This window comes from Dromiciops gliroides, chromosome 2 (assembly GCF_019393635.1).
Source record: "Dromiciops gliroides isolate mDroGli1 chromosome 2, mDroGli1.pri, whole genome shotgun sequence".
NCBI classification, from domain to species: Eukaryota; Metazoa; Chordata; class Mammalia; order Microbiotheria; family Microbiotheriidae; genus Dromiciops; species Dromiciops gliroides.
This window is the reverse complement of record NC_057862.1, coordinates 432,518,913-432,530,689: the sequence shown is the minus strand read 5'-3', so window position 1 is coordinate 432,530,689 and position 11,777 is coordinate 432,518,913. Positions and strand designations below refer to the sequence as shown.

At 41.8% G+C, this 11,777-nt stretch overlaps 1 protein-coding gene across 4 annotated transcripts in view; it reads right to left on the bottom strand.

Annotated features, from left to right (window-relative positions):
- Window positions 1–2,988: 2,988 nt before the first annotated feature.
- The window catches only part of NACC2 (NACC family member 2), a 130,156-nt gene continuing 121,367 nt past the window's right edge, over window positions 2,989–11,777 (bottom strand). For all 4 annotated transcript variants that reach the window (XM_043982866.1, XM_043982869.1, XM_043982868.1 and 1 more), the window contains 2 exons: window positions 11,391–11,488; window positions 2,989–8,782 (listed from right to left, as the gene is read on the bottom strand). In XM_043982866.1, coding sequence (XP_043838801.1) covers window positions 8,283–8,782; window positions 11,391–11,488 — 598 coding nt within the window. In that variant the 3' untranslated portion in view covers window positions 2,989–8,282. The remainder of the gene's footprint in view (window positions 8,783–11,390; window positions 11,489–11,777) is intronic.

Here is an 11,777-nt window from a genome sequence, read left to right as displayed (position 1 = left end):
TAGAAACACAGGACATGATAGGTGACCAATGATTCCAAAGCCCACATCTACATTGTAAGCAGGAGAGCTGTTCAGTGACCACCTACACTGTTGACATTTCCAGGGGTTGTCCATTATTGCAAAAAGCAATGGTCACAAAGGTTGCTTTGAAGCAAGGGATAGTGACAGTATTTAAGACGTTGCCTATTCTGGGCATCTTTGGTTTGACAAGAGCAACAGTTTCAAAAGGCCAAAGTGCTCTTCTGAACAAGAAAAAGTCTCATTTGATCTTCCCAACATCCTGGGGAAATGTGTGGAGCAGGAGTTTCATTATGAGACTAACATATAAAGAGAGTAACTTATAACAGAGACAAGAGAGACTTAATTGACAAAATCCATTCTATAAGCTAGCTAAAAGTCAATCACTTGTGAAGCATCTCCTTGGCTTATAAATGTACTTTGGGGGTTCTTAAGCTGGTGTCCATTGACAGACTTCAGAGGTGTCTATAAATTTGGGTGGAAAAAATTAATCTGTATTTTCACTATGCTCTAAAATTGAAATTTAAAAGGGGGGGGGAGAGAACCCTTATTCTGAGAAAGGAAACAGAAAACCCTCTCCAAATGGAAAGGGAGAAAAGGGAAATGGCAGTCACATTTTCCCTCACCAGATTGCCAAAGTGGTCCATGTTTTTGTTTTTAAGTTAAGAACCCCAGTTGTAGAATAAATTTCAACTTTGGGCAAAACTCAATTTCCTGGACTAAAGATACCATGGTTATGTTACTCTTTTCCCAAATTTTCTCAACTTCTTCAGATGGTGCATACTCTGAGGAGATGCCTATGGTTAAAATGGACAGAATGAGGTAGGAAAATGACTGTTAGCAGATTCTGAAGTAAAACATCAGTTACAGGTGTATGTGCCCTGACTCCTCCCCACCCCTAGCCCAGAGTTTGGTTAATGAGGTGATGGCAACATTCCATTTGTAGCCTATTTGTAGTCATTCCCTTTGCCGGCTATGCTGTCTTCATCTGGCTCTACTGCCAGTAGCATCTTGCTTCCTGTCCTGAACCTGAATTTGCAATTACAACAATATTCAAGAAGCACTATTTCCTCTGCTTTTTTTGTCCCATGTTGACACTGCACCCCGCCCCCCACCCTCAAATCCTTTCCAAAGCCCAATAAAAGTTCCAGGAATGGAAAGCCCAATTCTCCAACAAAGGATATTTTGAGGCCCATGATTCCTCTCCACCAGTCCCCTAGGAACAAAAGAAAACAAACCACAGGGCACTATAGCCCCCAAAAAGGAACTTGAATTGGAATCGACTTTATTATTTTGTAAATGTGAATTTTACAAAGCGGTTTACACTTAATGATCATCTCCTCCTTCATGGATTTTGCATCTGATGGAGACAGCTATGAGCACACTTCAAAATCTCCGGTTTTCCTTGGTCGGCTGTTCAATGTCATTTTAGTTACTGATATAATGTGTCAGCCATGGCTAAAAAGTAACAGTCTTTAACTATACAGAGTAACAACACATAAATACTTGTGAAGAAACAATTTTTTTTTCTGTTCTTAAAAAAACAAAACAAAACTAGCATCTTTTGTGGCTGAAATGTAACTCCGTGGCACTGTGAAACTGCCTGTCCAGAGTAGGAACAATTTATTTCACTCAATTGTTTATTTTTTAACAGTCATGAATTACAGTACTACTTTACTACCCTAAACAGACGCCATTTTTTTTTAATTTTAAAAACAACCATCTACTTTTTAAAGTCTCTTTTCCCCAAACATTCTGTCCAAAGGATTAATGTTCTATTTGAGTCAAGTGCCACCCAAATCTTCAAGTCAAAAATATTTATACATTTATACTTAAGGTTTTTTTTTTGTCTGCTAAAAATAGTATTGCAAGTTTTGGCCTTATTTTTGACATAAAAATCACAATTATGTGCAAAACGCTGACAATGGAAGCGACTGATCAGAACATGAGAAGGTTTTCCAATTTGAGTGCTTTTAGATTTCTGCATAATATTTTTCCTTTTTTATTAAAAAAAGAAAAAAAACTTTTCAATTTTAGAAACATCTTGTACCCAGCCCTGAATATCTCTGGTATGGTAATACACACATTTGGGGCTTGCTCACTGACATAATGACAAATTTATACAGCAGGGACATTTTGAAACAGTAGTTAAAGCCCAAGACAGCTATGAACTCTCAATTCTGTGTTTACGATTTATTGCCAGTGGAAGCAAACAGAGGTTGTCTCTGCGTTTTCAGTTGGTTAATGGGCCATAGGCCCTTCCCCACTTGCAGCAAGTGATTTCCATAAAAATAATCCATCTGAACAGAACCCGAACGATAAAATGACTGGGGAGAGGCAGCGGGGCCTCATAGAGTAACCTATCTAGAAGGCTATGGTCCTTTAAACATGGGTTAAATAGGGAAGCAAATCTAACTATGATGGGCTGTCAAAGAGCCTGAGCCCCATCACAGCTCACCTTTAACACTTCCCTAGATGGATTGACAAGCCCAGTACTAAGAGCATCTGCCTTGCTTAAGCACCCCAGAGGGTTAGAAATACTTCTACTCAATGGATTAATGGAATCAACATCAAGGCTGCCCATGTCAAGTTCTCTAAATCCTTAGAGGGACTGGGAAAGGAGGGTTCTTGCTTTTGCTGTCCTCTTACTTCCCCCCAGCCTCCTTGATATCAGAATTTTTACCCAGCACCTTCATCACAGCACTATGTATGAATACTGAAGAAAGGAAACCCAGGAAAATAAAATAAAATAAACACACACTCAATAAGTTATGACCCAAAAAAAAAAGGTTAATTTTTTTTTTTGAGTCCCAACCTAGGCCCTTGACACAATAACAGGGAATCACAAAAGAGGGGATGGGCTGATGGAAAATATTTCCATAACACACAGTTAAAGAGAACAGGAGGTCTAGAGCACTGTTCTGCCTCTATATCATAGATAAGACACACACACACACACACACACACACACACACACACACAATTAAATAGGGATCAAAAAATTAAGAGTTTCCACTTTCATTTCCCCCCCACCCCCATCCCCCTTCACAGATCCTACACCATAGTTATAGGGGAAAAAAACAAACAAACCACAACCCAACAACCCAAGAACAAACACAAACAGACCTCTCAGGCAAGACCAGAGACAGGGCAGAAAACAATACAGAGAATTCAAGTTCCAAGAGGACCTCAACACAAAGCCACTAGTATCTGCTATATTTAATGGACAATTGTGATTTAGTGTTTGCTCACCACTGGACCAGCTGCTCCCTCTGTGCTTTTTCACAACCTTGTGTTCAACCAAGAATTACACAGGGGTCTAGCACATGGTGGGCCCAAGTGAGCAATGTTCTGACGCCCTGGTATCAATGCCCTAGTGACTTTGGGACTGACTTTGAGTTCTTGGTCACATCAACTAGGACAAAGCAGATGTCTGGCCCACTATGGCAACTGCACATATCTTTAGCTCAAAACTCTGTTCAGTCTTTTTTTTTTTAAAAAAAAATGTTATTCCTCAAAAAGGTGCTTGATATAATTTAGATATATAATAGAATATAGATATATTATACGCATATTGCTAATAGTCAAGCGTAAGAATAAAGGTGCAGACATATCATAAATACTGAGGGGTTTTTTGTTCCTCTTTTGTTCTAGTGGATCTAGAGAAATGCAGTTTCATATTCACATGACAAAGCAGCCCCCAATTCTGGAATTGATAGTGTTGTAAACAAAGGAGAGGGAAACATGGTCTGATTTTGAAAATATGTTTTCCTTGGGAAAAAAATGATCCAAAAAATTCTAAGGCACTCTGGAAAGCCCCATGAAAGCCAAGGACTGCTTCGGTTTCACGTTACATTCAGTATCTTCAGGGATTGGTTTTCCTCAAAGGATACAATCAACATCCCATATACATTTTCTAACATATCATTAATCCCCTACACACAGGAAACATTAGTGCAAAACACTCACCCTCACCCAGAGAAAAAGGGAGAGCTCAAAACCCATTCACATTTTTTAAAGTTTTAACAAATTCTTCTTAACCCAGAACAAAACCAAAAACAACAACAACAACAACAAAAAAGACCCCCCCAAAAAAAAGAGGAAAGGGGGGAAAGAAAAGAAAAATGAAAAATCTAGGAAGTTGTGCTAGGTATAAAAAAATAGATTTTCTGTGCAACCTATAATCTTGTTTGATATAATAACCACTATGTCTTTCACCTATTCTGTTCAAATCAGCCACTATTCATAACTACACGCTTAACCATCCATCCTTGGGTCTCTTGAATGAGACCACCATATTGGATTTTTCTTGTGGTGGTTTCTTGATGGATAGAGCCCTTTTCATTCACCAGTGATATTACATCTCTCAGTTCTGAATGTTTCTCAAGCAAAATTCAAATTGAAAGTGCCATTGTGGCAGGGAATGAAGTGAAAATGCCTTAACTTACTTTAAAAAAAAAAAAGGAATACTGGTTAGCTTTAATACACAAGGGACCACTGCAGACTGGAGATGCTCCTTAGACTCCCACCCTAGAGGCAGAGAAGCTATGGTAACTCATTTCTTCTGGTCTCAAAATACACGCCAGTCCAACCCAGAAGGACTGAAACTTTTATTTTACCTTTGTTTAGGCTGAGACGTCCATCCAACATTACATACTTCACATTTCCTAAGACCCTTGACTCTCTCAACCCTCAAGTCTCAGAACCCCTTCAATAGCCTCAAAAAATCTGGCCACAAAAACCATATATTCCTTACAAGTGTGCAACAACGGGGGATTTTGCTTTCCCAGCCAATTCAAGACTAAATCATAGCTAAGTCACACTTTGCCCATGCTTGGGAGAGTCCTCTTGGACTCTTTCAAATAATTCTTATACTCAAAGGCTGATACATGAAAGAAGAATGATGGCCTGAGCTCCTGATAGGGCAGGTAGGTATAATGATAAGAACATGAGCTGAAATCTATTGTGAGTAAGCAAAGAGCTGAAGAGCTCACAGCTTTCATGTACACACCACACAGCTGGGGCATTAGAACTGAAGGGGAAGGTTCTGCTATCCCTTATATATACCCCATATGACTATAGTCCCATTCATGATAGGAGAGAAGAAATCAAGATCCAGACTTTCTGGATAGTCAAGTGAGGGCAGGGCATAGGAGACTTCAGACAGTGCATGTGGCAAAGTTAAAGATGCTGGCTTTATGGAGAGTAATTTAAACTGGTCTTAAGACCCTGCCATGCACAGAATGGGGTGGAAATAATGAGAAAAGGGCTTCAAAGGAAAACAGAAATCCTATTTTTGAAAAAGCCATCATATGCTAGCATGGCAATGATAAGATAAAGTGACTTCTTGAGCTGAAAAGGCCCTCTCTTTTGGGGGGTACTAACCTTGGTTCATTTTTGGTGGAATGGTAGAATCTACAAAGGAGACTTCAGATTCAGTGGGAATAGCAGAGAAGCTGACCTGGGGGGAAGGTTTATAACAAAGGTCCCTAATGGCCAATGTGTCATTTATCACATCCCCCCCCCCCCCAAAAAAAGGGAACCTGACAGAGTCCACTGCAGAGACTCTGGAAATGGAAATGCTTAATGGCCCAAACCCATGGGGGAGAGGGAGGGGGTTGTTTAAATACCAAGGGGTATCAAATAGGGAAGGCAGTTTGGGTACAGGCAGGAAGGAAGCAAGCATTTCTATAAAAGATACAAATATTTCAAGTATCTGGCTAAATAAACAGTGACCCAAGATGGAGAGCTGCCCTCTAGAACCCCCTTTCACTGGGGTGAGAAGGAGAATCTGCCCCCCCTCCAAAAAACCCCAAATGCTGTGACCCACAAACACAAAGGAAGAACTCATTCTGACCAGTGAATGTGTCTGTTTTGCACTGGTTGGGTTTTTTTTCTTTGCTTTAAAAAAAATTAAATTGAAAAGTGAGCATATTTCAAGTTCAGAAAAGTAAAAACAAAACCAACAACCTCTGACATTGGCCTTTCACAACATTCTGCCAATCCCCACCCCCACCTTAAATTCTAAAAGCATCCCCAATGCTACAGTATTAAGCACCAGTATTTCTTCTTTACAAAAACCACGGACTCCGCACACCACATTGGCTAAAACACAGGTAGACAGTGACCAATCCAACTTCTGCTCATGTCCCTTTCTTCATTTCTGAATCCCACACAGTTGGACATAAACCTACACCTAACAAGGGACCAAAGATTATGATGGAGAGGAAATATTGGCACATACTGAGCAAGGGATTCAGTCAGGATTCGCTGTCCATGGTGGTGGTGGTGGGAAGAGGTCACAAAGCAGCACCAAGAAGTCTTGGGGGTGGGGACTTTGTTATCCTCTACTCACCAGGACTCATGGATCTCTCCACTGAGCATAAGCCCCAATTCACTGTCACTACTTGCACAAGCACCTACACACATTCCATATCCCCCTTTATTTACCTAGAGGGGTCTACACAGGCAAAGGATCACCTTGTTTCCTGGCCAAGCTCTCCCAGTAGGGGCAAGTCAACTGCCCTATAGTGGGATTGCCAGCAATGGAAAACCCTTTCCAAATGGAAAGGGAGACAAGGAAAATGGCAGTCACATTTTCACTCACCCACACCTGACTTCCCCCAACCCTCTTCCTCCAAATCTGGCCTCTTCCTCCTGCAGCCGAGGTGATAGAAAGTCATGTGGTCTGGCTTTCACCAACAACTGATACTTTGGAAAAAGTTCTCTACCTGTCAAAGCCAAGTTGTTGCTTCTCCTAAAGGGGACAGCAATCATGTTTCAGGGGGAAAAAAAGTGGACAAGTCCATGCCTCATTCCCAAAAATTTGGTCTATTTGGGGTGAAGGGAAAGGAAGACAAAAGAAATTGGGAAATGAAGTTTTTCTTTCTATCAAAGAACATAAGGTCCTATAGAATTCAAAAGGTTTCAGGACCGTCACAAATCAATTCCACAAGAAAAGGAAAGCCAAGATGGGCAATCCCTTTCACCCCTGCTATTAATTAATAGGCAGGAGAAGAAGGTTCTCTGGGGTCCCCTGACATTAAACTCACTCTTGAAGAAATCATGGGAGCTCAAAGTGAACCCTAAGGGTCAAGCCTGTGACCATACCTCTACTACCCAGCAGACTCATCACGGCTGCCCCCAACTCCTCCAGGGTGACCACCACTAGGCAAGTGGTCCCTCAGATTCATGAAAATGGGGTTTCACATGAGGGATGAGGAAGAGATAAAGAATGCATAGCTTGGGATGGGGGAAGGAGTTAAAGCCAATTCAGAGAATTAACTCACTGAGGGTTATAATGAATGGTACCTCATTCAATAGGAAGAGAAATAGGGATCTGATGGGAAGGGAAGAGAGGGGAAGAGTAAAGACAGTGGGGTGTCTGCACACATTCACATATACCAATCAGTGCCAACCGACATGTCCTAACACCCCCATACCAATAATTCCCCCCACCTTCCCCATATCCTGATGCTCGGACCCCCAAAGTACGTGTGTGACAAACACAAATATGGAACCATGGTTATCCTGACACTGAAGGAGAGTCTCAGTTAGGGAGTGGGAGTGGGGGGACAAAAGGGGACAGAGTTTTGGGAGGCTTCCTGGGGAAAGCTCTCTGCCCCACTTCAGCCTGCCCACCCCAAACCTCCATACCCCCAATGTACCCACTCAGAGACCCTCAAAAGTGAGGACCACTACAAGTTTAGGAATGGAGTGTTAATTGAAGCACCTCCAGTCGACCACCTGCCAAGTCCTGTGGGTCCTTGAACTGCCAGACATTCTCCGACCATCCAAAAACTTTCTCCTCCTGAGTGATGGCACAACCTTCTATAGAGCATGGAGGAAGTAACAATGGCTTTAGTTCTGTGCTGGGAAGAAAGGGTTGGAAAGGACCTGGGTGCAGGAAGCATGGGAGGGGATGTCTCAGTCCTCCTTCACCCCATCCCCTTGTAAGGAGCGGGGGAAGCTACAAGTTTAGAGTCTAATCTCAGGAGTATCAAAAAAAAAAAAAATAGAGCCCAGGAACTCTCTTTTAAATAGGCCGTCACTGACCTAATCATTTACAGTATAACGAATGCGATTATTTCCTTCATAAATTTTAAATACAAGCAGAATAAAAATCACATTTTTTTCAGGCAACAGTAGCAGTTCAGTAGGTAAGTGGCTTGATCACATTTTTTTTTGTATTAGTATGCATGCAAGCAGCTTTAGTATTTAGATCCCTTATAAGTCACAATTTTTTTTCTTTTCTTTAAGTATCTTTACAAAGTCCCTCCATAAGTACCATCTTGTCTTCTCACCGGTGTCTCCGGCCTGCTGGTGCTTGCAGGACCTTGTTCAAAAGATTGGGGAGTGCTTTGGCTATCCGAGGGTAGGGGCTCTGGCCCAGCCACCTCCTGAATGACCGAACCAGCCCCATCTGCCTCTTCACTTGGCTCAAACGGCGGGTTGGAAGCACTGCTCAGGTCTACGTTGACCGTGTTAGTTCTCAGAGCCACGATGGTGGCGGCATCATTCCGCCGCTCTGCGTAGATTCTCTGCTCAAATACTTGGGCTGTGGTGGCCTGGAACTCAGGCTCAAGGGGGACGCTGGCTGTGGCGGAGCCCATAACGGTTCGGTACATCTCCATCCCCTCAGGAAGCATGGACTTGATCTTGGGTAGCCAGCGTTTGCGAACTCGACGAGCATTGGTGCACATATCTGCAGCTATGACATTCATCTCACTCTCCTTAAAGCTTGGGGCAAAATTCTGACAATATACTGCAAAGACAGGGAGAAAGATAACCAATAGAAGTCAATAGAATTAGGTGGAGATTCAAGGAACATGTGAAGGGGACATACCCGACCCCCATGTATTCCTGCCTGAGGCACGCTAGCTTTAGGTCATCAAAAAAGTTCCACCATCCCCATTTAGTGGGCACTCAGACCACAGAATCTATTCTGTTCTTAGTTATAGACAGGGATATAGGGAAATGTCAAGGGAACCCACAAACAATGCAACTTCCAAACAGGGTTAAATCATTCCCTTTCAAAAGTAGACTACGGACATGAAATTCATTTCTCCATTATTCAAGTTCATCAGTTTAGTTTGTCACTCTAGTCTCTCTCAGCTCTCAAGGAGCTTAGTTACCCATGGTTCCAAACTAAGATGGCCATGATCTCCTTTAAGCAGCCTCCATTTCTGACATTGCTATTCACTTGTTTCCATCACATCCAACTCTTCCTGACCCCTCTTCGGGTTTTCTTGGCAAAGATACTGGAATGATTTGTTTGCCATTTCCTTCTCCAGCTCATTTTACAAATGAGGAACTGAGGCAAACAGGGTTAAGTGACTTGCCCAGGGTCACACAAAGCTATGCAACTGAGGGTAGATTTGAACTCATGAAGATGGGTCTTTCCAGATTCCAGGCCTGGCAACCTGTCCACTGTGTCACCCAGCTGCCCATTTCTGACTTGGGTTGCTAGATTTGGAGACAGGAAGTTTAAATCCTACCTCAGACACTAACTAGCTGTGTAACTTGGTCCATAATACATAATCTTTGTGCCTAATTTTCTTATCTGTCAAATGAGAGGGTTGGACTAAATGGCCTATGAGGTTCCACCGAGTCTAAAAAACTATTAGCCAATGACATCCATTTATCTAACTGACAGCATTAAAATAAAAAGAGGCTAACTATAATTTATCAGCTGTCAATTTCAGTGTAGTAAACACTATTGAAAATGAGCATGATTTTCCCCCAAACACTGCATCCTTGATTCATACTGAATTCCTTCATAAGTAGAAATTTCACTTTACTGGAAAATATAAAGACTTACCTTTTAGGGAGAATTTCTGGCTATAATAAATTGACATGGGAAGGAGATGGCCAAAACAAGGGCAGAGAAAGAAAAAGAGAAAAGTTCTCTGAAATCGTGTTTGGACACCTGCATGTGGTCTCAAAGTGAAGAGGCCAATGGAATTCCAATTAAGACACAACATTCCTAGACCTGACCACAGACTTACTATGTGACCTTGAGTAAAAAAATCTTGACTAATCCCTTGAGGGCAGAGAATGGTATCATATTTATCCTTATATTTCCTCAGAGCTCAAGCATTAGCAGGAGCTTACAGTCTTTTGGTCTCAGCTTCCTCATCAGAGCGGGAGTAATATCAGCTGGTTCTCTCATAGATTTGTTATGAGATAATGGATATTAAAGTGATTTAAAAATTGAAAAAAAAATGCTAAATACATGGAAATACAATACAGGTTTAACTAGATCAACAATAAGACCCTTCCCACTCCAATGACTGAAGAATAAACTATGAGGAAGCATTCTGTCCCCATGTCTAACATATTAATAATCTGGCAATAAGGCAGTAATTTAAACTAAAATAATCCTTAGCCTAATATAAATCTCTATTGTCAAGATTGGTGCATGTCCCCAAATTACTACTCTCCGAAATTTCTGGAGTGACATCAATTTTCAAAACAAAGAAATTCACAGTTTAGAGCCATTTTTAAAAATTATGGATTACATATTAGCTATTGTGACTGAGAAACAGGAATGTAAGATAAATGGGGGGGGGGAGAAGAGGAGAAATGGATGGAGTTAACTGGCTGATCCACATGCCTTCTCATCTTCAAGTGGGTGGAGGAGAAGGGTGGGCAGAGGAGAAGGCAGTCTACCACCCAGCAAGGCCGTGCTCACCGCCTTTAGATTATCCCAGTCCAGGAATGAAAGAGAAGATGGCCGAGCAGATGGCAAAGACTTAAAATAACCACAAAATGTAAATAGGGGGGTTTGTTCAAAAAGGAAATTAAATCTATTTCACATATTAAAATAGTTTTGCAGCTGAAATCATCAAGCTTGGAAACCCACCAAAAAAGTTAACACCTTGAGACCTCATTCTGGAGACTGCTCCTTTATCCTGTTCCACCCACTTGCTGAAAATGAATGCTTCATATACTCCCCGGAAAAGCCTCATTCCAGGGAAATGCATCAGCAGCTCCAATTATCAGTCACTAGGAGGCCAGGCTGAGGAAATGCATACACCACAACTTTGAGCCCAAGAGCCTTGCAAAGCCTTTAGGTCACTCTAACCCAGCTACCAAAATCTCTCCCATCCCATCCCCACACCAGAAGGAAAAGCAAATGTCGGAAGAGGGTCCTAAAAGTTGTTTGTTACAGGAGTCTTATCTAAGTGGGAACTTGCTATATGGAGGTCCTGAGGAGTCAGAAAACTCAAATCTTCAGGAACAAGGACCAAACGAGTTAAATATTGATGGCACAATCCATAACCTGGAGGTTTGGGATATTGTTTTGGTTTTCCCCTCCCGTGTTTGGAGACTCTCCACAACCCTTGCTCCTGTTGAGTCTTGGACCTTACATTTCACGGCATTAAGGACTCTGCTGTCTAAAGGTTTCCGGCTGGGATCGCTAGTGGAAGAGCGGATTCCAGTCCCACAACTGTTGGCTAGTGTATTCCTGCAGGAGAAAGGAGGAAAAAGAAAAGATGAAGGTAGCAAATACTCTTAAGACTCTGGATAAAAATCCAAGTCAACAACCCACATTATAATCAACTCATTATTTGTTATCCTGATAACACAAAGGAGAGTTCACAGAGAGGTGGAAAGGATCATTGCCAAAGTCAAGCAAATATTTACTGCTGGAATGCTTCCTATAAGGGATGGCTTCTCTGCAGATTTACCTTCATAATCAGAATCTACTTTGGCTAATATGAAAGGTGGTTGGCAGTTCTCTGAGTCTTCCCTGA